This window comes from Lacerta agilis, chromosome 13, assembly GCF_009819535.1.
Source record: "Lacerta agilis isolate rLacAgi1 chromosome 13, rLacAgi1.pri, whole genome shotgun sequence".
Taxonomy (NCBI): domain Eukaryota; kingdom Metazoa; phylum Chordata; class Lepidosauria; order Squamata; family Lacertidae; genus Lacerta; species Lacerta agilis.
In genome coordinates this window covers 28,808,202-28,834,522 of record NC_046324.1, presented here as the reverse complement: position 1 = coordinate 28,834,522, position 26,321 = coordinate 28,808,202, and the positions used below count along the sequence as shown (strand labels likewise).

General features: G+C 48.6%; 1 protein-coding gene across 1 annotated transcript in view; it reads right to left on the bottom strand.

The window, feature by feature from the left end:
* The window catches only part of CASKIN1 (CASK interacting protein 1), a 102,950-nt gene extending 83,285 nt beyond the window's left edge, over nt 1–19,665 (bottom strand). The window contains exon 1 of the mRNA XM_033166721.1: nt 19,363–19,665. Coding sequence (XP_033022612.1) covers nt 19,363–19,456 — 94 coding nt within the window. The 5' untranslated portion in view covers nt 19,457–19,665. The remainder of the gene's footprint in view (nt 1–19,362) is intronic.
* Between the last annotated feature and the right edge of the window lie 6,656 nt (nt 19,666–26,321).

The window sequence follows — 26,321 nt, the reverse complement described above, 5'->3', positions numbered from 1 at the left end:
CTACAGAGATCCTGGAGCATCCAAGCTGAGATCCATCAACAGAGGCAGTTGAACAGACACCGCACCTCAGCTCTGCTGCCCTTTTATAACTTGCCTGCTGATTGCAGCATCTGGTCTTGATGAGGCCTGTGACCCTCACCTGCCCAAGCCAACTCCAGCTGAGGAATCACACCCCTCCTCCCAGAGCTAGCAAGCCCCACCTGGGCAGCTAGGGAACTGGGCTGTGGACCCTTGCCTGCCTCAGCCTCCTAGAATGTCCCTCCCATTGCTCCCTATGCCTCAGAGCCTGCCATGTTCATGGAGAACAGGGGTCCTTCTGACTCTGGTGATGGGTCCTGCTGCTCTGGTTCCTGTGCACTGACCCCCCCACCCCCACCCCCTTGTCATCCTCTGTCACCCCATGAGTACTTCCTACACCAATGTCCCTAGAAGAAAGTGGTAAATCATCATCATCATCATCATCATTTTATTTCTATGCCGCCTTTCCACAGTTGAAAACAATGCTCATGGCGGCTTAGAACATGACAAGGTTTACATAATTGTTGTTGTTCAGTCGTTCAGTCGTGTCTAACTCTTCGTGACCCCATGAACCAGAGCACGCCAGGCACGCCTATCCTCCACTGTCTCCCGCAGTTTGGTCAGACTCATGCCAGTCGCTTCGAGAACACTGTCAAACCATCTCATCCTCTGTCGTCCCCTTCTCCTTGTAATTACATAATTACAAAGGTCATAAACAATAAACAAACAAAATACGCAACGAAATGGAAAACAATTTCCACATAAATCAAAATCTAAAACTAAAAATACAGCATTAATATCACAGTTTAAAATGACAAAGGTAAAAAATAACAGCAATTTAAAAAACAAACAAAAAAAAAGCGGAGCCCTCTCCGCCCAGCAGCAGCGGCGGCAGCAGTCTGTTATGGAGCCCGTCAGGCCCCGCCCTAGGCCAGGTGGTGAGTGGCAGGACTGGGGCCCTCAGGCGCTCAGCCATTTGACAGCCTGATGCCCTCCAGATGTTTTAGACTACAACTCCCATCAGCCCCGGCCAACACCAATGGGAGATGCAGTACAAAACATCTATATTGCAGGGGGTTGGGCGAGATGACCCTTTGAGTCCCTTCCAACTCTATGATTCTGTGGAGGGCACCAGATTGGCAAATGCTGTGGGGAACCTTTCCCGGGACTGCCGGGGGTGGTGGTGTGTGTGTGCTGCATTTTTTTAAGAAAACAAAACCCAACACCTCCCTGCATAAAGAAAAAAAGGGAGGGGGGGGAATCAACCCTGTCTCCCTCCTGACAGGATGGTTTTCTGTTTGCAAGGAGGTGTTTCCATAAGGGAGGGTCCGAAAACGCAACACACACCCTCCCCTACAGGCCTAAAGTGGTACACTCCAAGGACAGCTGTATCCCTGGGTGTATCCATTGGCCGTTCCTTATTTGTCGGTCCCATCAATGCCATGGCTTGGATGTTTGCACCTTGCCCCAGCAAGAAGTTCCCGGTTTCCAGAGCAGCAGAGAAAGAGACAATGACACCCCTGTTTTCCCTGGGCTGACTAATTCCACCAACCAGCCAGCCAGCCAACCTGGAACGTGGAGCAGGGCAGAGCACACCAGGCGTCCCAACTTAGGGAGAGAGATACGCAAAACTGGCTAGCCTGGACTCCCCCTCCCTCCAACATGTGCCTGGGAAGGAAAAGATGAGGCAAGCAAGGGTGGCCTGCCAACTGTGCAGGGAGGGCACGTCTCCAGTGCTGCAGACTCTGTTAGGATCACACCATGCAGATAACTGCCAAGAGTCACCAGTCACGGCTTGGCCACTGCCATGCTCCCATGACCCACTGCGGTTGTTTTCTAACCGAAAGAGGTGGCAAGGCCCATCCTTTTCCGGAAACTGCTCTCTCTGACTTGGAAGCTATACCCTCTATAGGGCAAAATATGGCCCTCAAGACCACTCCATCAGGCCCTTGGAATACTCCACAGGCCACACACACCCTGGACTGGCCTTGCATCACACCCCAAGTATTTTTCCTTGCCCGGGACTTCATGGGTCATCCAGACCAACTCTTTGCAATGTGTGCTTGAACTCTGATGACAGAGGGAGGACAGACAAGGGTTTGACAAAGCTAGGGTATTGTACTTGATTTGGCATTGTATTAATGTGGCCTCCATTGGATTGTTATTAATGAAAAATTAATTGAAAAATTAATTCAGAAAAAAGGTAAAGGTTGGCAGCAACTGTTCCCTCCTCTCCTGTTTCGGCCAAACCCACCACTGGCCCTCCGAAGGCTGCCCAGAATGAAACTCGGAAAGAAGTTTTACCAACCCTACTCTATGTGCAGGGAGGCTGTAACTACCGGTACGTACTTTGCACGTGTTTAGAGGTGAGGGGAGAGACTCCATCAGGCAAGGCCTCCTTCCACCTTCCTTGCCCCATTCCTTGGCCCTGGGACTCTTCATAAGGAAGCTGTTCCTGAAGGAAGAACTGTGAGGGGAGAGACTCCATCAGGCAAGGCCTCCTTCCACCTGCCTTGCTCCACCCTCTAGTCTTTGTTTCTCAATTTGTATTGTATTATTTTATGTACTGTGGCTTGCCATTTTATTGATTATTTTTGAAATTGTTTATTGTAAATGTTGAGTGGATTTCTGTTTAACTTTTATATGTTGATATTATTTTATATTACTCTAATAATTGTTGAATGTTACTGTTTGACGTAGGTTGCTCATTTTAAAGTTTTGTTTTATTATCACATTTTTGTATTGCATTAGATTGTTATAAGATGTACATTTTTTGTTTCTTCTGCTTGTAAACCGCCTTGAGTATCGTAAGATAGAAAGGCAGTATACAAATAAATTATTATTATTATTATTATTATTATTATTTGTACAACACACAGAGAGAGACAAATCCACAAAGGTCTGGGATCTATTGATAACAGTAAACTTGATTGCCTATCAAAAGGAAGAGTAAATATAAACAATTCTATGATGCCTGAAGACAGGCGACAGAGGATTATCCCACTGTGCTGATTATAATACTGATTATTTCTTTATTTTTAATCTAGTCTAAGGATGCTGCTGCTGTATAACTGATTTAATGAATAAACAGGTAATGGTATCAGTGACCCAATACGATGACAAAATGGAGGCAAGGTACCAAACAACATGTTTGGAAGCCATTTTACTGTCGCCAACCTACATGATAAATGAATCTATTTGGCATTTGTGTACTTGAAAATTAAAAATTAATAGAAAATCATCATCATCATCATTATTAAAATATATGTATATATTTAGTTGTAATTCCGGCATTGCCAGGGGTTGGCGTAGATGACCCTTTAGATCCCTTCCAACAGAAGTTCTATGATTCTATGTGCTAACAAACTGTCCGTCATTCTTAGGCAGATCAAACTGCTAAGGGGGTGAAGGCAAGAAGGGGCCCAGCTCCTCTCTCACCCCCTGGTGATGGAACCCTGAATCTCCAGCAACGAGAGCATCTGCCTCCCAGCAGAAGACCCACAGGAACATGCACCAAGGGTGTGTTAAACCAGGTCAGTGAGAGGTTCTGGAGGGCCAGACAGTGAGGTCTGGAGGGCAGGATTTGGCCAGTGCTCCAGAGGATCCTCCAGAGGTTCTCAGGAGTTCAGTTTTGACTAGCACCCTCACCCCCCCATATTTGAACAACACATCTCTCCAGATCGCCTGCGGTGCTTGTTAGTGTACCGTCCAATTATTTCAGCAGCAGGATAAATCATGTAGCATCATTATTTTTACAAAAGGAGGCAATTCAGCACTAGGAGAAGAGTCTTGACAATCTGGAATTCCACCTTCTCTGAAGGAAGGAGCAGCCCTGCGGTCAAGGGCAAAGGCACAGCTGGCATCCCTCACCTTCTCCTCGATAACAAAAAGTTAAAACTTCAGCCCATAAAGCTCCTAACCCACCCACCCCCTCTACTTCCATTACTGAGAGTTTCTAACAGAATCATGCTTGGTTTATCATTCACGGAATCACAGAATTGCAGAGTTGTAAGGGACCCCAGTGGCGCTGTGGGTTAAACCACAGAGCCTAGGGCTTGCCGATCAGAAGGTCGGCGGTTCGAATCCCCGCGACGGGGTGAGCTCCCGTTGCTTGGTCCCTGCTCCTGCCAACCTAGCAGTTCGAAAGCACGTCAAAGAGCAAGTAGATAAATAGGTACCTCAGCGGAAGGTAACGGCGTTCCAGTGCTGCTGCTCTGGTTCGCCAGAAGCAGCTTAGTCATGCTGGCCACATGACCAGGAAGCTGAACGCCGGCTTCCTCAGCCAGTAAAGTGAGATGAGCACCACAACCCCAGAGTCGTCCACGACTGGACCTAATGGTCAGGCGTCCCTTTACCTTTAAAGGACCCCAACAGTCTTCTAGTCCAAGCCCCTGCAACATGGCTAAATAATCCCTGACCATCCAACCTCTGTTTAAAAACCTCCAAGGAAGGAAGGTCTGCTGCTCCAGAGGAATCCAAACCAATGGATTCAAATGACAAGGAAGGAGATTCTGACTCAACATTAGGAAGTTTTCTGATGGCAGGAAGTGTTTGACCGCAGAATGGACTCCCTTGGAAAGTGGTTGTCTCTCCTTTGTTGAAGGTTTTTAAGCAGGAGTTGGATGGCCACCTGTCATGGATTCTTTAGCTGTGATTCCTACACTCCAGAGGGTTGCACTGCATGACCTTTAAGGGTCCCTCTCCAACTCTACAATTCTATGATTCTTTGGACACGGGTGGCGTTGTGGTCTAAACCACTGAGCCTCTTGGGCTTGCTGATCGGAAGGTCGGCGGTTCGAATCCCCACAACCGAGTGAGCTCCCATTGCTGTGTCCCAGCTCCTGCCAACCTAGCAGTTCAAAAGCATACCAGTGCAAGTAGATAAATTGGTACTGCTGGGGCAGGAAGGTAAATGGTATTTCCGTGTACTCTGGTTTCCGTCGCAGTGTTCTGTTGCACCAGATTTAGTCATACTGGTCACATGACCCTGAAAAGCTGTCTGTGGACAAATGCCAGCTCCTTCGGCCTGAAAGCGAGATGAGCACTGCGACCCCATAGTCGCCTTTGACTGGACTTAACTGTCCAGGGGTCCTTTACCTTTTTTACCTCTATGATTCTATACTATGAGTGGCTCGACCCTCGCATGGCAGCTGTGAAAAGAGCAACAAATTTGGCCTCTCATTTGAAAATGAAAACTTACACCAATAACATCCTCCTCTACACACACACACACAACCAGTGACCCCAGTTCCCTCCTATGAGAATTTGGACCACCCCATCACTGCCAGCTCCCATCATTGCTGCCTGCAAGATACACTTCTGCCACAACGTCACAAGGAGAACATTCAGAGCTCTGCAAAGCCTTCTCTGGGTTTCATTAAACACGGCTGCCGGAGGAGGAAGTTATTAAAGTGATCAAATGGAACGAGGAAACCCAGAATTAACTGACAGCCGCAAGAGAATGGAGGGTTCCCTCAACCAGCAGAGACGGAACATGACAGGTTTGGAAACAGAGGCTGGTTGGGAGGGAAGCGCAGGCTCCCCTGAAGACTGCCGGCGAAGGAAGGCTCAGATTTACGTTCACACTCAATACTCCGCATGCAAACGGGCATTTGGAGCTGCCCTACACCAAAGTCAGGACAGTGGCTCAGCAAGCTCAGGACCGTCTACACTGACTGACAGCAGCTCTCCAGGGTTTAAGAGCATGCATCGTAGAATAGGTTAAAGTGGGTTTTGAACAAATGTGCAATTATTGGTTACTGTTTTGAATGATTGTTGTTGTTCAGTCGTTCAGTCGTGTCCGACTCTTCGTGACCCCATGGACCAGAGCACGCCAGGCACGCCTATCCTTCACTGCCTCTCGCAGTTTGGCCAAACTCATGCCAGTCGCTTCGAGAACACTGTCCAACCATCTCATCCTCTGTCCCCTTCTCCTTGTGCCCTCCATCTTTCCCAACATCAGGGTCTTTTCTAGGGAGTCTTCTCTTCTCATGAGGTGGCCAAAGTACTGGAGCCTCAACTTCAGGATCTGTCCTGTTACATTCCTTATTGGGTCATGCAAATCACTATTCTGAATCTTGCTTTTTATAGGCTATGGAACTGGGGATGAGTTTGTGGAACCAAGCAGGGTGGCCCCAAAAAGTTTGGGAAGCATTGACTTAAAGCAGTTTAAGATACATAAGCTATTCACCGAATGGGTCCTTAAAACCTAGGCTATAGGCATCATAATCATCTTGGGGCTGGGTTTTTTCCAGTAGAATGTTGTGTGTTGTTGTTGTTGTTGTTGTTGTTAATTTCATTTCTATACTGCTTTATATTATAAGAAGAAATCTCAGAGTGGTTTACAACACGTTGAAACATCAAATGTGCCTGGCACTTGGCTAATTTCTAACACTGCTCTCATAACCCATTCATCAAGCTATCCACCTTGACCTCAATATCTCCTTCCTGTTCATCACCACTAGTTCAGATGTCAATAGTGAAGTTAGGGTTTTTTGCATTTGCCATTTTCCTTCCCATTCCTGGAGAGATCCTTTCAGAGCACCTTACAATCCCTTTCTGCTTTAACCGCCCTGAACAATTTGAGGCCATCTACAAACTTGGCCACCTCACCACCCACCCCTAACTCCAGATCATTTATGAACAGCTTAATTGGGAAGTGAAAGAAAACTTTGGCACATTCCTCCCAGTCAACATTGTGCCAACAATAACTTTCTCAAAGGGAGGTTGATTTGGGCAGAGGAGCCATTGTTCTAGTTCGGAAGAACAGTTTCCACTTGGCAAAGGCGTAAGAAGGATGTCAGATCCTAATCTACAGTCTTGCTGCAGTAAACAGGCTTTTCCCATCACCTTTTGCTGATCTGGGAACATAAGAATACAATAGCTGCAACAAATCAGACAGCTGTTTGTCTAGGTGCTTTTTTGCGGTGAGGTTTCTTTATTCTTATTTTTATTCATTTAATTTCTATATCGCTTTACATTTTAAAGAAAAACCTCAAAGCAGTTTACAACACCTTAAAACATTAAATAAAACAATGCAGAATAAAACAAATTCAAGCTTCAATGAAATATTTCAGATCGTTCTCTAAGCGACATCTTGCTTTCCTCAGTCGCCAAACATCCACACTGGTCACAAAATGTGCCTGGCACCTGGCTAATTTCTAACACTGCTGTTGACATGTGTTTTAATCGGGTTTTTATCTTATTGTTGATGTTAATTATTTTTTGAAGGTTTTGATTGGTTGTTTTTTTTTTGCCAATAATTCCGTTGTTCCATTCTTTTTGGCAAACCACTTTGAATTCTGTTTGTTTTCACAATTAGGCAGTATACCAATTTTATGAAATAAATATTAAGTGAAATAAACTGAGCTGTTCCTTCCCCTCTCCTTTGCTTGCACATTCCTTCACCTCCACTAAGGAGGAGAGCACATTCCAATCCTGTGGATGTGCTGTATCGCAGCATCTGTGTCGCGCTTTTATGAACAACCTGGATCCCAAAGGAATAGAGAGTTTGGCGTCTGCATATTTATAAGCTTCTGCATTATTCAGCCAGGCAAATGAAATGGCTTTGAAGAGTGAAAGTGGGTGGCGGGATGCAACCTGTCTCCATCATTGGAAACAGCCCCTCTTGGCCCCTTGGCTGCATCCATCCATCCCACATTCACACACAAGCACCCCTCGAACGCTGCAAGAAGTCAAGCTGCACAAGAAATCGAGAGACCATATTTCAAGGGCGCTGTGAAGTCAGCAGCAACAGGTGTCCAGTCCAATCGATGGAAACCTCAAATGCAAAAAGGTCACAGAGACATCAAAACCCATCATGCAGTGCTCCTCAGCTGCCCCCTCAAATCTATTTCGACCATTTCCATAGCCTGAAACTCACAGGCAGGTTTCATAAGATTTCCAGACAGACTCTGTCCTTCCGTTCTGACCCAGACCTGCTTGCCTTCCCTTGGGTTTCTGCATCACCAGCCCTCTGGCCATGCCCAGGGAAGTTGTTTTTTTTTAGCTACCTTGAGCATCTTCCCACTCCAAACAGCAGCCACTTATTCCTAGGAGAGCGAGCGTCAGCAGTTAACCCTCGCCTGCCCTATTTCCACTGCCCCTTCGGAAGAGGTTAAGGCATTGCTGTTCATAGCTCTATCCTCATGCTGTGAAGGGAAGGAATGACTCTCACCTTCACCTATGGCAGGGGTCACCAGGACTATATGGGGGGGTGAACGGATTCCTACACCCCACAAATAACCCAGAGATGCATTTTAAATAAAAGGACACATTCTACTCATGTAAAAACATTCTGATTTCTGGACCGTTTGTCAGCCTGATCCGGCCCCCGGGTCTTAGTTTGCCTACCCATGACCTATGGCATGGAAGATGGCACAGAGACAGTGCGCAACATTTTCATGGAATCATAGAATTGCAGAGTTGGAGGAGATCCCACTAAGGCGAAGCTCTCCCTCAAAATTTGACCAATTGATTCAACTCCAGCCTGAGCGTTTGCTGCACTGTGAATGCTGTTTGGTGCAGAGAGATGCATTATTTTTACTTGAGCATGTGAATTTCGCACCCTGTTATTAGGAACACAGCCCCTGCCTTATAATGAGCCACACCGTTGGTCCATCAAGCTCAGTGTTGTCCACACTGACCGGCAACAGTTCTCCAGAATGTCCTAGTATTACCTGGAGATGCATGCCAGGAACTGAACCTGGGACCTTCTGTATAAAAAGTAGATACCCTACCACTGAGCTGATGCAGCTTTTGAAAAGGGGGAGGGGGAGTAGCAAACCTGAACCAGGAAGCATCGCTGCAAACTGGCAAAAGGTAAAGTAAAGGCAAAGGGACCCCTGACCATTAGGTCCAGTCGTGTCCGACTCTGGGGTTGCGGCGCTCATCTCACTCTATAGGCCAAGGGAGCCGGCGTTTGTCCGCAGACAGCTTCCGGGTCATGTGGCCAGCATGACAATGCCGCTTCTGGCGAACCAGAGCAGTGCATGGAAACGCCGTTTACCTTCCCGCCGGAGCGGTCCCTATTTATCTACTTGCACTTCGACGTGCTTTTGAACTGCTAGGTGGGCAGGAGCTGGGACCCGAACAACGGGAGCTCACCCTGTCACAGGGATTTGAACCGCCGACCTTCTGATCGGCAAGCCCTAGGCTCTGTGGTTTAACCCACAGTGCCACCTGGGTCCCTTTGCAAACTGGCAAGAAGCCTTCTGTAAATGGTGGCACCTGTGCCATGTGGTCTGCTGAACCCCTCTGTGCTCTCACCTTCTAACAAGATCACACCGCCCTACAGTCCTCCAGGAAATCTGAGCAGGCCAGCTCTTGCAAGTGAGGCTGGCAGATTAACGCAAACACTTCCAACTCGATTAAGGGGCCTTTCCGCCTGAGCATCTGAGCTTGACAGGAGCAGACTTTGTGGGGTCTGTGCCTGCAGGGTCCTGGCCCCATGCTTTCCTCCCCGCTAGGAACCCGACACACCTTTGCAATGTGCGCGCACGCCAACGCCTCTCTTTAAACCTCTCTTTTCCGGCAGGAACAAGGAACATTGTTCGAGGGAGCTTTAACATCCAAACACAATAACAAGAAATAATCGCCCCAACGCAAGGACGGGCTCCTGCTGCAGCTATCATGGCTAAGCTGCTTTGGGGAGCTTTAAAGAGATTGTTGGGAGCTTTAAGACAATTAAAGGGGAAGAATCAAGCAGCACAACTAACAAGGAGAGCACTTCATGGCAAAGCAGTGGCGGGGGGGGGGGAGGGAGCACCTGTCTCCCCACCCCATGCTCCCTCAAAAACATACAAAGAATTCTGCCAAGTCATTCCAAAGGCCTGCCCTGGAGTTTGGAAGTTTTTTCCAACTGGGGGGCCACATCCCCTCTTAGGAAACCTTTTGGGGGCCACTACCAACTCTCCATCCTCCATCCAGGTAAGCTACAGCCATCATCACAGACCAGGGAAACATTCCAGGCAGTCACAGACACAAGAATCTGCCAGTTTCATTTCCTCTCTGTTTCTTGTTTTTCCGATCTTTACTTCAGTCTGCATTTTTAAAGTCTTTTGTTGTTCTTGTTGTTTTAGGGAAAAAGTTGCCGGTGCTCAACATGAAGTTATTATACAGTGAATGCCACATTTTGACGGGGGGTGGGGAGAGAGAGAGAGAGAGAGAGGGAGAGAGAGAGAGAAGGTGTCGGTACTGCGTACCCTTGAGTCGCCCCAGAAAAAAGCACTAACACCATGCATTTTCATAGCTTACTTTCACTAATATATGCATTTACATGCACATTTTACCCTAGTACAGTGTGTCCCAATTTTCTCCTCCCATGGACCACTTGAAAATGGCTGAGAGTCTCAACAGACCACCTAACCTAATGACTTTTCTGCCTATTGCAGCAATTGTACTGCACTGTGCTAGACAACGGATAGTTTTCAATTGCATTTTTATTGCTTGTTTCATTTTCTTCTAGATGGTATTTTCTTGTACTGCATGGAATTCCATGGAATTCAAACTGCAATACAAGAGAATGCAACATAAGAAAGGAAAGAAGCAATTAAAATGCAATTAAAAATCAAGATGAATACCTGAATGAAGCTCATGGGCTGCTGGGGGTCCACAGTCTAAAATTTTGGAACACCTGCCCTGGAATAGGCCTTGTTTTGTACACCTTGCTTGGCTAGAGAGCTGCACTGCAAAATACAGAGAAGTGTGAATTTCAAAAGATGGTTGTGTTCAGCATTAGATTCTTAATCTCAGGGACAGGGTCAAGCGTTCCAGCCCCACATTCTGCAAAAAGATTCCTGCATTGCAAGGGATTGAACTAGATGACCCTTGTGGTCCCTTCCAGCTCTATGATTCTGTGTTCCGGTTCTCATACTGTTTTAAAGGAGTGTGAATTAGGTTGGTTTGCTTTTAAATGCAATATGAATCTTATTTCTTCCCCCCCCCCCATCCCTGGCCTGGAGAGGCGATGTGTGCTCCGGAGAGGGAGAGGCAGAGAGGTCTGGAAGGCCAGGTTGATCCCCTGGGCCTGAGATTGCCCCAGAGCTGCCAACTAAGTACTTCTAAGAAACAGCGAGAAAGCTTCCACAGCAACACTGGAAGAGACAGAACCCTCTCTGACCATGGAAAGCTCATCCATTCACACAGCTGTTAGTTGGGCATATAAACACAGGTGACCACAGATCACAGGGGGAGGGCTGTAGCTCAGCAACAAAGCATTTGCTTTGCATGCGAAAAGTCCCGAGTTCAAACCCTGGCATCTCCAGGTAGGGCTGGGAGGGACTCCTGCCTGAAACCCTGAAGAGCCACTGCCAGTCAGTACACTCACAGTGAATTAAAAGCACAATTGAAACGCACACCCTGCCACCAAAGTATCATGGGAACTGTAGTTTACCCCACACTACCCTTGACAGCTCCCAGGATTCTTGGGATGTGTGTGATTTAAATATATGATGTATAGGCAGACAGCAATGTGGAAATTCATACGTTCCCAAAATTTTGATGGTGGGGTGGGGGAACCTGTGCACTTCTGATTCACCCCACCCCACCCCACCCTGAGTGCATTTTGTAATCAACTTTCGTTAAGATTTTGGATGGCTTCCTTACACGTCACAATCTCTTCCTAATGCAGAGATTGCCAGCAGTGTGGCGGGTGGAGTGGGAACCATTGTATTATTACCCAGTTATATGAATTAGCAAGGTTTGCAATCTGAAGATGAAAAAAATCTGCTGAGTATCTAGTTTAAGGGGGCAAAGCTTTCCCAAAAGAAAAATTGTCAATACCTGCAAGGTATGTATACAATAATGAGGCCCTTTATTGTAAATAAGAATAATCATTTCCACACCTCATGGTAAGCCATGCTTAAAGGTTTCTTGTGCGTGACCAGAGTGTCCTGCTTTGCTCCACCCTGCTAGAGTGGGAGAAACAAACCATGGCCCTTGGCTTTGCACTGCATCCAAACTGGGGACTGTGGTTTTTTTTTATCTGAAGCCAGAGTTTGTTCTTGGTTTTTCTGCGGGAAGCAACCCCCAACCCCAGTGTTATGTCAGGGATCTTTGTCCATTGTTCCCACTTGCTAGCAGAAGAGGGATTACCTCTTCGCAGGAAACTTTTAGCTATGACTTAGCACAAGGATGGGAAATCTGTAGCCCTCCTGAGGCTGTTGGCCATGGTGATGGGAGCCAGGACTCCAACAGAACCAGTGCACCACAGTGGTTAGCGTGTCAGACTAGGGCCTGGGAGGCCAGCGTTTGACTCCCCACTCAGCCATACAGCTTACTGGGTGACCTTGAGTCAACCACTGCCTCTCCGTCTAACCTACCTCACAGGGTTGTTGTGGGGCTTAAATTAGGAGGGGGAGAACCCTGTATGCCACCTTGAACTCCCTGGAGGAAAAGGTGGGGTGTAAATGCAATCAATAATATACAAACAAACAAACAGCATCTTTAGGGTCACAGGCTCCTCACCCTTGAAGTTACCATGATGTACAACTGTAGCTAACTAGGTCCTGAATCTCACCCCCATGTCCTGGCACAGAGACCCTGCCGCTGTGGCTTCTCAGCAGTCAATCAGTTGGTTGCCAGTGGCTAAATCATGATCACTTCCAGGCAGGGCATATTTACCAAGCCTGGTTCTTATTTATTTTCCTGCAGGCTGCAAATGACTAACACAGGGTTACACCAGCCAGAAGCTGAGTAAGAGAACCTGGAGGCTAGCGCTTCTGGCCAACTTATTTGCAAGGCTGAACTTCCCAACACAGGAGCGGCCAACATGGTGATGCCCCTCCCCAGATATTGCTGGACTCTTGCCCCCTCCAATGCGGTGGTGGGTTTTTTTGCAGGTGTTTTCTGCAACATGCCATTGGTGCAATAATAGTGCATTTGAGGTGGATTTCTGCTGGGTTGTCCTCATATCAATCTGCTTTGTCGTTTGTTCTGAGAAGCTTCCCTTGCATTATTGCTGTCCAGAGTGGTCCTCTTTCAGTAGAACAACCCAAAGCCTCGCCATGTTTGTGAGCTGAAATGTTACAGGGTGTCAGCGGGAAGTTACAGGACATGCGCAGATTGTACATGAAGCAGTGTGGCCTCTGTGAAACTTTTGCAGGTACAAAATCACGGAATGATAGAATACAACTCTACGTAGAGCTGTAACTCCACAAAAACAATTGTAGAGTTGGAAGGGACCCAAAGGGTCATCCAAGCCACCCTCTAAGCACCTTAATGCCATCATGAGCTCAAATTAGCATGAATGCACAATAAGGACATCTAGTGGGGCCCTTTGAACTCTTCAACCCAAGCCAGTATGTCTAAGAATCAGAGATTACTGGAGCAGTGTTAGAAACTCAAATAGGCACCAAATGGGTCATTAAATCAAGGTTACAGTCTCCAAAACAGAATGTCTAGTTGCCATTTTTGAGTAAGCCTGCTCTAAAGTCTTCTTTTTCAAATAATAATAATAATAATTTTATTATTTATACCCCCCCCCCCACCCATCTGGCTGGGTTGCCTGGCTGTGATTGATTCTCAGTTAAACATCTGGTTAGTTTAGTTCTGATGACTACCTTGAGCTAGTTTAAAGGTTTTGAGAACTTAAGGAAGAAAAGTCACTTGATCCAGGGAGAGTCCACACATATATATTGGCCTATTCCGACCTCTTTTTATTAATGGTGACTGCTCTTGCTCAGGCTGCACAGAAAAAAACATTTTGATTCCAGAAATTAATTCTAATTGTGCAGACAGAATGTAACTGATAGATTCTGCAGGATGTGTTGCTAGTGTGTGGTTCCCCCAGCATGCACCTCCAGGTGGTGGGGATGTCAGGTGCCATCCTGATGCCCAGGTATCTTCATTTGGAAGCAAGTGGTCAATAGCCAGGTGCAAAATGCACCTGGCGAATTTCAAACGCTGTACTGGAGTTGGAGTCCAACACAATCTGGAGGACACCGTGCTAGTTACTACTGCACAGAAGGGTGACATGGCTGGATCAGGCCAATGAGGGGAAACCTAATCCTGCATTCTGTTTTGACAGTGACCAACCCCTGACAGCCAATGTGGTGTAGTGGTTAGAGTGCTGGACTAGGGCCCCGGAGAGCAGGGTTCAAATCCCCACTCGGCCACAAAGCTCACCTAGTGACCTTGGGCCAGTCGCTGCCTTCTCTCAGCCTAACCTACCTCACAGGGTTGTTGTGGGGATTAAGTTAGGAAGCAGAGAACCACATGCACCACCTTGAGCTCCCAGGAGAATAAACACACAAAAAAGAAAAAGAAATAAACTAATGGGAAGCCTCAATGCAGGACCTGAGCTCGACCACAGTGCTCTCCCCACCGTTGATCCTCAGCACCTGGTGCTCAGAGGTGCACTGCTTCCAACAGTGGAGGGAGAACGTAAGCAACGTGGCTGGTAGCCACCGATAGCCTCATTCGCTTCCATGAATTTCTCCAGTCCTCTCTTAATGTCATCCCAGTCACCATGAGCAGACTCGTATATTTCTTCTCACCACGACTGCTGCCTTCCAACAAGTGAGATTAGCCCCAAGCACCATCTCAAACTTGGAGCTGCAGAGGTGGACAGGGATCATCTTGGTAGCTGCATGACTGATCTCACCACCTGCCCAGATGAGCTTTGCCTGGAAAGGGGGAAGCAGGGAGCTGTTTGGCCACAGGGTGTGGCAGAGCCAGCAGGGGTGCCTCAGCCGCACAGTGACCCAACCGGGACATCCCTGCCACCCATTCTAACTAAAAGGAACGCAAGAAGCTGCTTGATATAAAGAGTCAGATTCTTGGTGCATCTAGCTCAGTATTACCTACAATGGCAGGCAGCAGCTCTCTGGGTTTCAGGCAGGAGTCTTTTCCCAGCCCTCCCTGGAAATGATGGAGACTGAACCTGAGATCTTCTGCATGTAGAGTGGATGCTCTGCCACTCGGCTACGACCCTTCCCCAAATCCGAAAGGGAAGCAGAGAGTGCTCAAAACTAACCAGGCACCAGCTGCATTCTGCAACAGGCAACCGGCCTTTGGCGAGGAAGCGGACATGTCTGGTTGCCAGGTTCGGCTACTAACATCTCCATCCGGCTGGCTGGCACCGCTGCCGTGCCAAACCCGTCAGCTGGCTTGCGGGACAGCACGGCATTGAAACAATCGCCACTTCCGGTGCCGTGCTGCTGCACAAATCAGCGGGTCTGCAGGGCAGCACAAACTTTGTGAGCCAACCGATTCATGCAGCAGCACAACCCCAGCTCCTCATTTGGTGCTGTGCCTAGGCGTTCTGTTATGGTGACTGAAACCTAGGGGTAAGGTACTATCTGACTCTTAGCTTTTATATCTCAGTTTCTACCACTGGGAGCAGACTATAGTCCCTGACCTTAAAAGTAGGCAAAAAAGCAAAGCCAGCCATTGATGGGAGAAGGATCCCACTGGCCACTAAGCTTGGTTTGGCTACCAAGTCTAGACAAAAACTGTGGCACTGAAGGCTGACTCCAAGTCACAAGAACCGGGGGTGGAGATGGCTCCCACTGAATAGTCCAGGACAGTAGCACCTAGATAAAATATTTAATGGGTGGAGGGCATAAGAGAGACCTCTTCATCAACACATGAGGCCTGAGTATCTGGGCATCTACCCAGCTCCCAGCTCCTGCTTATTCACCACATAAATGAGAGGATAGGCCTCCCCATTTTTCCAGCAATGGTTTTCAGAGCAACCACCAAGAGCCCTTTCACCCGACTTTGTCACTGACCTCATGTTCTGAGGTTAGTGGATGAGTGTGCAGCGACAGAATCCAAGAGAAGGGCCTTTTCAGTAGTGGCTCCACATCTGAAAAATGCTCTTCCTACTGCAGTCTATCTATTCTAACCACTTCAAAAAAAAAAGTAACAGTTGACCCCTTCTAGCAGGCTTTTGGATGAGGGTATCTGTGACCAAAATAGCATATGAATAACTTGACACTACTGCTTATTATGAATTGTATTTACATCATTCTTTATATCTTATTTCTTTTGTGTGTGTATTTTGATATTATGTTATGCACAGACATTGTGTTGTTTAATATGTTGCTATGTTGCAAACTGCCCCGCAGCTTTTTGACAAAGTGTGGTATATATATATTTCTTATATGAATAGAATAAGGGGCTTTGGACAATCTCAGTCCCTCAAAGGATAGACCCCAGTATGATGGACCAGAAATCTCACATGCATTCTGTCCCTAAAATCATTGCAGGTCAATGCAAAAGCATTCCCACAGCTGCTACAGGATCCTTTCATTCAAAATAAATACATAGGTTTCAAGTGGGGCAGAGCGGCTGTTATTAGGTAGCGCCGGAGATGAGACAGGGGTCGCATTCGAGGGATTTCCAATTTGGAGGCAGCACTTCAAGGAAGCGCAGGTCGGTGCATTCCTGTGTGCGAGCGTGAAGAAGCCCAACTCAAGGCTGCATCACCTGCATTCACGCCCAGGTCTCAGAGGCGAGAAGTGTTTGTCCAAAGGCCAAGAAAGCTGCAGGAGCTCAGCATTTCTGCATAGTCCTGGCATTGGGCAACTGACACTGCAACACGCACACACCCATTAGCTGGGAAGCACAGCAGGCTGCACAAAGCAGACTTCCCCATCTCTCACACACACAGTGGGCTCAGCCCCAAATAGATGGTGGGGCGAACAAACCCCCTTTGAGTGTCATGCATGCAAGAAAAGCAGTATACAAATAAAAGGACAGACTTCTGAACTTCTGCTGTCGACCATGGCAAGAATCAGGTAATGTAAGGAAGGAAATCGCTTGTAAGGGGAACAAGATCCTGAATCTCATGGTGATCTGCCTGGAAAGCAAACCCCAGACCCATTTGCGTCAGAGACCTTTTCAGGGGGACCAACCCAGGTAGAGCACTCCAAGATCCCTGGCACTGCTGCATGTCATATACCCTACCATCCTCCATGGCATTGTAGGGGCAAACCGTTTAGATTACACAATATGGACAATATATTGTGCTATCCGGGGGGGGGGGTCAGCAACGAGGGACATCAAACCAGCTTGGGGAGGTGGGCTAAGGGTAGCAAGCCCCTCTCAACAGCCCCTGTTTCTGCCCCAGTCCATGAAACTGCTTTCCACCAAGTCCATCTAGCTCATTATTGTCTACACTGACAGGCAGCAGCTCTCCAAGGTCTCAGAACATTCCCAGCTTTAAATGGAGATGCCGGTGATTGATCCTGGGACCTTCTGCATGCAAAGCAGATGCCCTACCACTGAGCTGCAGCGCTTCCAAGACCAACATCCCTGCTTTAATTGCAGCGCTTTTCTGGACCAGGAAGCTACAGCTCCCCCAAGCACTAAAACCCACCATTTAACCTTCGTTTCTCCCAACAGTTTGCTTGGGGTTGGACAAAACGCAGAACTAAATGAGTTGCCCCTGCCTAGAAGAGCACAAGGGAGCATCAGAGTACAACAGAGACAGAGAGATCTAGTTAGTCATTTTCTGCACTGGACTAACTCAAACCTAAACCCAACAACTCGCGCAATATCCAGGACTACTCAGCTGCCCCCCCCCGCCAACAAAATGCCTAAGAACCCCTCCCAGGCTAGTGTTTTCTGCGACATCTCATCGATGGCAATAATGTATTAGTCGCAGATTCATAACAGACTATCCACATGTCACTCTGCTTTTATCAGTTGTTCCGTGATTCTCCCCCAATGTTAGTGAAATCCTGAAAACTTACAGGATTTCATCAGGAAAGCGCAGGGCATGCACCGCTGGGAAATGGAAGCAGTCTGAGTGCTGTGAAACTTCTGCAATTCCAAACTGTTCTGAAAAGAGGATGACGTCGAACCACCCTGAGCACAAAACATCACAAACGCACAACTAATAGGATGTCTGGAGGGGCAACAAGTCTCCAGATTCCCAGGCCTCAGCCTTCCCAGCCTATTTTCAATGCAAGGCTCAAGTGCTCCATACATCACAGAGTATTGACCGAGAATCCGCACACACATCCGAGGACCAGGCAGATGGAGTTCCTCCCACAGCGAGCCAGCGATGCTTTCAGATGGAGTGGAAATCTGATACCTCTTCTAGAAACTGAGCACCAATCTGGTCCCAGTTCCCCCTAGCTAAGATGTCGCAGGCAGCTCAAAAATCAGTTCCTTCTCCACAAAAATAAAATAAAATCCAGCCATCCTTGCACAGGAAAGCATTTCAGAAAGGACTGGCAAAGCCAGCTATACTGTACGGATGAAAAATTAAGGCCACACAGCTCCCCTTTGAGCCAGACCTAGCCCAGAAAGGGCCGCTCGTTCCAGGCCAAGGAGGCAAGGATGCCCACATCCCCTTGCCAGTCTGACACTTCTCAAAGTGCAGAAGGGAAGCCACAGCGGGCACCTCTTATCTGGAGAGCGGGCAGCAAGCAGCGTACTACAACCCAGGGATGGGTATGGCGCCAGAGGCACTGCACACGGCCTTGGCACTCAGGCACCAGCTCCCTCCAGGCACTCGGAACCACTTTGCCCTCACAGAGCTCTTCAGCCTCCCTTAATCCTCTCGGTGCCAGCGCCAAGGCAATTCTCTGCTATGTCGCTGATATCGAATAGAAAATACAACCTGGGGCAACAGCCACTGGCCAACAGGAGAGGAGCTCGTCTCTCACTCAGTTGCACTGAGAGTTCAAAGCCAACAGGAGAGACACCCCAGTGGCTAAGTGTGGCTCCTTCCTCGCCGCCGTCGCCGCCACCCCCCCCCATGCCAGTTTGCCATGTGAGTGGGCAGGTGGGTGTGGAGCAGCAATGTGTGGCGAGGCGAGTAACGCTGAATTTCATCTCGCCTCCCCACCCAAAAAAGAAACACACATCACCAGCGTAAAGCCTGTTTACATGGGCCAGCGGCGCTGAGAGCCACTCCAGGGTGGCACTGTGGAATGCCACAACATCCAGCCATATTTAGAGCCCCTTCCCCCAGCAGCCCTGGACACCCCCTCCTGGGGGGGGTGGAGGAGATGGGCTCAGAGCCAACCCAAACCCCAATGCCAGCCTGGAATAAGAGAGTGAACAGGAACCACCCTGGCTGGGTGTGGGTGAATATCTTAGGGGGGGGGTGTCACGGGTGGGGGGAGGGGCAGCATAATGCAGAAGAGCAGCAGCAGCCCCCTCCGCCCCACCCTCTGCAAAGAGGTTCCTGATGCCATCTGGGGAGGGGATCCTTCCCCTAGACTCCCTCCTCCCACCCACCCCAGGAGCTGGGCATCCATCCAGGCATAAGGCGCGCTCTGGGTTGCATCCCATTCCTATTTTTATTCTTTCAAAGGCCAGGTGGGGAAGAGGAATTAAATCGAGGAATTAATTGGGGGGGGGGGGAGAATGCCGCTGGTCACTCACTGGCTTTGCCCGGCTTGGGCCTCTGCAGCAGCTTCTGCACCGCCCCGATGTCCTCCGCCTTCACCGCCTGCATCAGCTCCTGGTCTTTGCCCATGGCGAGCGCGGGGGAGACCGGCCCCCGGGGGCGCGGAGGGCCGGAGGGCGAGGGGCGCTCAGAGCCCGCGCATCCCCGCCGGCTCGGATCGGGTCCCGGGCGGGCGCGGAGGTGGGGTGTCGCCTTCTCCTCCTCCTGCGGCGGCTGCAGATGCTGCGCGCAATGGAGACGCGCGGCGGTGGCAGCGGCGGCCGGAGCGCAGCGCCTGGCAGGCGGGCGGGGACCGGGCTCGGCTGCTTTGCGGCGGCTAGCGCTGCCCGGCTGCGCTGGGGCTCCTCCCGGCTCCGGCTCGGGCTGTTGTTGCCGCCGCCTCCTCCTCCCCTGGTGGCGGCAGCGGCGAGCCCTCCATGGTCCGGGCGCGCTGGAGCTGCAAACGCGACGCGACGCCTCGCCGCGCTCTGCTCCTGCTGCTGCAGCCGCCGCCGCCGCCGCTCCGGAAGGAAGGCGGATCCCGCCGCAGCCTCGCCTGGGCGGGGGGCCGAGGGCGGGGGGCATCCGGGCGGAGCCCCCACCTCTGCTTCCCGGCTTCCCTCCCGCCTCTTCTCCGCTGAGGAAGCTTGATGTGGTGGTCGCCGCCGCCGCCGCCGCTGGGGTGGTGGAGGGGAAGGGGAAGAGCAGCGGCGCAGGGCGAGAGGGTCTCTGAGCGCGTGCAGAATGCACGGCCTGGAAGGACAGAAAAGACCCTCAGCCTCGGAGGGCAGGATTGGACGTGCCCTCAAAGGCCTTTTCGGGGACGTTTTGAGAAAGACCAGAGGGCAGCCAAGCATGTGCAGAGAGTCTCGAAGGGCAGGGCCCCCCCTCATTAGCCCCAAAGCACCTGAGCTAAAGTAGGCTATCGACGCAGAGCTTGAAAGGTCTTGCCCAGTGCCAGGGATGGTAGTTTCTGAGCATAAGCAGAGGACATTCTTGAACCCACAGCAAAATTAAAGGGCTCCTGTGGGAGGCCTATTTGGTCTTGCAGCAGGAGTTTGCAGCTGGTTAGCAAGAAGGAAAGGCTTCTACTGTCGTTTTGTTTGTTAATTTAATGCTGGTCATTCATTTATTTATTGGCTAAATTTATATACTGACTTTCTTCCAAGATGCTCAAGGTAGGGGAGGTGGTTCCTTCCCTCTGACCACCCCCTGATCTTCACCACAACCCTGTGAGGTAGATCAGACAGAGAGAGAGAGCAATTGACCCATCCACTGGGGAACCTGAGCCATTGATCAACACTCCACCACACTGACTCTCATTGCCTGCATTGAAAGAGATTCAGGGTCTTATGTTCTTGCAAGTCCTCCTGGCTCAGATCACATGCCGCTCCTCAGTTTTGTGAGGATCCCACAAGGTGTGGACAGAGGCTGTTCCTTTCTTTCACAGGGGACAAAATGGCTCAGTTATTATCCCCATTTCACAGATGGATTGCTGCGGCCAAGAGTGCATGGAAGACTTGGCGAAGGCTTCTCCATCGAGCTCTGGGCCTGAGACGTTGGTGGAAAGAACAAGGCCTCCCTTTTCTCCTCTGGCATGGGAAGGAGGCTTCTAGAAGAGGTATCCGGCCAAGCCACCCACCCGCTCTCAGATCTTGACAGCTGCTTTGGCTTGGCACCAGCTCTGGCATTTGAACCCACTACTGTGTAGGTAGCCAGCAGAGGGCCTGGAAGGAAGGCTTTGATCAGGATATCCTTCCGGGGGCTGGCAGTGTCTGAGCCTTATCTATAAATAAAAAAGCGCAGGTTTTGCACAAAGCCAGCCCTGCTCAGTCGATACTGCAAAATCTGACTCTGGGGCAGCCATTGTCAACCTGGTGCCCTCCAGATGTTTTGCACCCAGTAGGATGCCAGGGCTGATGAGAGGGCAGTGGGGCTGATGGGATTTGTATGATGGCAGAATCAGGGCTTTCGTGCAGTGGTACCTGCCCTGTGGAACTCCCTCCCACTGCAATTCAGACAAGTGCTGTCTCTGTTGTCTTCCCTGCTAAATATTTTTTTCCTCTTTCAACAAAGAAGGGGATTAGCAAATTTTGGCCCTGTTTAGTCTGTTGTTATTACAACTTTTTTTTTAGTTTTAAATTACATATTGTTAGTTTTTCCTAATAATTTTATTGTTTTGCCTTTTTTGTAGACAGCTTGAGGTGGGGGTTTTTTGTTTTTGTTTTACAATCAAGTAGAGTATAAATTCAATATCTCCCCAGTTGCTATCTACATTGGATTTGAAATAGCATTTATCTATTTCAAAGCCATTCTAACTGCTTAATATTTCAAAAAAATAAAAATCCCTTGTCGGTTTATTACGTCCAATATAAAAACAGTATCCATGAAAAAGAAAACATCAGCCTAACATCAATAATGAAACAGTATAAAAGCAAATCAAAAAAGAATCAGGATAATTCATATACTGTACATAAATTGGGGGGGGGGGCAGACTGACGAGTCAAGGAAAAGTCAGGGCATAAAATATGTGTTCTGTTTCAATTGTGTATTCATAGACTCATACAGTTGTAGAGCTGGAGGGGATCCTATGGGTCATCTAGTCCAACCCGCTGCAATGCAAGCATCACAGCTTAATTCCTCACTTTTTCTGCCTTCTCTTGTGCAATATAAATCTGACTAGGATTTGTTAGCTGCACATGCATTCCTATGTGCAATTGTCTTAACTGTTTCTGTGTTGTGTAGTTTGTTATTGCATTGTGAAGTGGCCTGGAGGTGCATCGTAGGAAGCAATACATTATGAAATAAAAACAGTAATAGTCTGAAGCATCTGGAGGGCAACAGGCTCAGGGAGGCTGTTCTAAGGACTGTCTACAAGGACCCCCCCCAAACCCCTGGAGACCGGGCCTCAGAGAAAGCAGCAGCATCCGCTGCAGCAAGATTAAAGGGCAGATTAAACGGCTTCACCCACCCCCACCCCCAGTTGTGGAATCCCAAATGCCCTGGATTGGAAAGTGGGGGAAGGGAGCCCTGCATGCTGGGTGGACGGCTAGGATGCCATTTGTGCAGGGGGGGGCAGAGCCTAGGAAAGGGAGGGTGGCAATTGGGCCAGGTTACAGATGGCTCAGCCCAGTTATCAGCTCAGGAATCCACCTGGCAAGCAGAGTTCCCAGGGTTTGGCAGCTATATTTTATTCCTTTTCTTCTGGGTTTCCGATGTGACGAAGCCTCTCTCTCTCTCCTGGCAGAAAACGGGGGTGGGGGTATAAATAAATGACTTCCTTTACTTACTGCAGGCTAATGCATATAAGTGCATGCTTCCATTTGAGTGAACAGATTGAAAATCCCTTCACTCCATTTGCTTGTGCCAAACAGGGAAAGGGGGCTGCAAGGGGGGGGGGGGCTTGAAGATGAAGCCTGACATTTTCTCCCCAAGTAAATGAGATGGGCAGAACAAATCGAAAACGTTTTTTTTATTTATGCATTTATTTACTCAAGCCTTTGGCTCCAGTTGTGTGTTGCTAGTGCTGTTTTAATACTCTGATGGTGACGGTATAAGGAAGTCAGATGGGATTTTATATTTTAAAATTATGAGTATATTATTGCTATCTTGCATTTCTCCTTTTTTATATGGTTAGGTTGCTCTGCACTCCTGGCAGACCAATGGTGGGGCACAGAAATGATGTATAGATAAGTCAGGCAGCAGGAGAGCAAAATTGCTTTAGCCAGTTTTGGGACAACCTTTTGCATTTGTTCCACTCCCGTACCCCCTTTTGCCTGACTAAAGTATATTTATTTTGTAATTTTATTTATTTGTTTCTTAAAATGTATGTACTGCTTGATTGCTATTTTAAAAACCCCTCAAAAGTACAGTGGTGAAAATTTCCAGGTGCAGCCTTGGCTGAATTTTAGCCACCTGCAGGGACGGCACTACCCTGTTTTGGCCCTGTTAATTGTTTAAAACCTTGGGTTGCCACAACCTGAGTCCACATCCCAGCAGCTTCTGCTCCATGACTGACAGATCATGGGACACAGTTCTATACCCCAGTTCCATTCGTGCCCCATGCCCCTGTCTGCTGTTGCAGAGCTACAAGAACTGACTAAAGACATTTCAAGCACCTGTTCTCTCCCCCATAATGCTGGGAACCAATGGGGCCATCCAATGATAGCCGAATGTTGTGAAGATGCAGGACAAATAAAAGGAAGCCCTTTTTCACACAGCGCGTATGGAACTCACTCCCAAAAGAGGCGGGATGGCTACCAGCTTGGATGGCTTTAAAAGAAGAATTTGAGAAATTCAGGCAATGTATTTTAAATATTCATTTCATAAAATGCATACACTGCTTGATTGTGTTTGTTTTTTTTAAAAAAACTCCAAGACAAAAAGAATAAAACAATAACATTAGTAAAAACAATTAAAACATTCAGAAATTAAAACCAGCAATATGCTAAAAGCACATGGGCATTCAAGGTATCTGGGTAAGGTAAAGGTAAAGGGACCCCTGACCATCAGGTCCAGTCGTGTCCGACTCTGGGGTTGCGGCGCTCATCTCGCTCTATAGGCCGAGGGAGCCGGCGTTTGTCCGCACACAGCTTCCGGGTCATGTGGCCAGCATGACAAAGCCGCTTCTGGCGAACCAGAGCAGCGCACAGAAATGCCGTTTACCTTCCCGCTGGAGCGGTCCCTATTTATCTACTTGCACTTTGACGTGCTTTCGAACTGCTAGGTGGGCAGGAGCGGGGACCCGAGCAACGGGAGCTCACCACGTGGCAGGGATTTGAACCGCCGACCTTCTGATCAGCAAGCCCTAGGCTCTGTGGTTTAACCCACAGCGCCACCTGGGTCCCTTAGGTATCTGGTAGCCTTGTCTAAACAAAAATGTTTATATCAGCTGCTGAAAAGAGTACAGTGAAAAGGCCTGCCTGAATCAACAGGCAGGGAGTTCCAGACTGTACAGTTGGTGCCAACTTGCTATAAGACTGATTCCTTCAAATTCCCCAGGGTGTTAAGGATGCTGTATACTAACGTCCTGAACTTTTCCCAGTAGCAAATGGGCAACTTGTGTGGATCTCTGAGCACCGGGGTTGTATGCTGAAAAGTCCTCACTCTGGTCAGCAATTGTGCTGCAGCATTCTGCACTCACTGCAGCTTCCAGATCAAGCGCAACAGAAAGGCCCACACAGAGCGCATTGCAGTATTCCAGCCTTGGAAGTAACCAGTGCAATGAACTATTGTGGCCAAGCTTTCCCAGTCCAGAATGGCGGGCAGGACTTCAACTGGTAGAGGTATTTGATGCACTGGAGCATCAGCAGCACTTCCTGGTCTATTAACCAGCCGCATTGCTCCGGGTGAGGTCCTTTGCCGTCTCATTACCTCCCAGGCCGCCGTAATGGTGATTTTTCTGCACCCTGATAATGTTTCACTCATAGAAGTCACAGCCGGGCCTAAAGGTCAACCGGCAGACACTCCATCCCAAACAGCGATTACAGTCTCATTTAGAGGAAAAGGCTATCTTCCAATATGAAGAGCTTCCAGCAGGGAGTAGCTGTGAAGCCTTTGCAAAGGACAAACAGCCTGAAGCTGGGAGGTGGGAAGAAGGTAGATTGGGATCTGCTAGGAGATCTCTGAATGATTTTGAGCAGATCATTAGGGATTATATGTGCCCCCATATGTACATTTTTATTGTGCATTTATGGTTATTTGCACTCGTGGTTGTATATGGTCAGTTTAGACATGATCCCACATCAGCACCTGCCAAGGTTTGGGGCAGACTTCCTGTTGCATTATCCCGGGGTCAGCAAACTTTTTCAGCAGGGCGCCAGTCCACGTCCCTCAGACCTTATGGGGGGCCGGACTATATTATTTCTATGCCCACAAAAAACCCAGAGATGCATTTTAAATAAAGCACACATTCTACTCATGTAAAAACACCAGGCAGGCCCCACAAATAACCCAGAGATGCATTTAAATAAAAGGATACATTCTACTCATGTAAAAACACACTAATTCCCGGACCAACCGTGGGCCGGATTGAGAAAGCAATTGGGCCAGATCCAGCCATCGGGCCTTAGTTTGCCTAACCATGCATTATGCCTTTAGGTGGCAGCTGCTAGGAGTCACAAGTGGGCAAAGTACTATTGAGGGTTTCCCACTGGGACATCTGGTCAGTCCCAGTTTGCTAAGCTGGATGAGCCAATTGGCCTCATCTAGCAGACTTGTCTTACCTTCTTATTTCCACCTAGCAGGGAGTGCCTGGCGCTGCCCAGGAATCTGTACAACAAACAAACAAAAATGTGGTTTTTAAATGGATGGTGTCATTGTGAGTTTGGACACATTGCACCAAAAATCAGCTGAAGTCATGCCAAGGTCACGTTTTGTCCATCATCTTGATTCAAAGTGGGCCTGGCATCCGAAGACTGCCGCCCCCTGTGCATAGTTTGGTGACAAGATCTCAAGAGGCATCCAAAACAGACAGACAGACAAACCGCTTCCCAAAATACATAGCAGATCAGCACATGTTCCATAACTTCCTGCTTAAATCCTATAACTTTTCATACAACCATGTGTTCAGCATGGATGCAATTCTTGGATATCAGTTTGTTCCCAAGGGTCACATTCACACCATGCTTTTAAAACCTTTGGAGGTCCCCCCTCCAAAAAATTATGGGAGTTGTAGTTATTAAGGGCACTAATAGTTTTTAAGAGGCCCTATTCTACTCCCAGAACTATATATCCCCTGTGAGGTGTGTTTGATTGTTAAACTAATCTAGCACAACTCTCAGCAGCCTTTAAAATTACCGTTCCCAGAATTACTTGGGGGAAGCCATGACTGTTTTGTTGTTGTTGTCAGTCGTTCAGTCGTGTCCGACTCTTCGTGACCCCATGGACCAGAGCACGCCAGGCACGCCTATCCTTCACTGCCTCTCGCAGTTTGGCCAAACTCATGTTAGTAGCT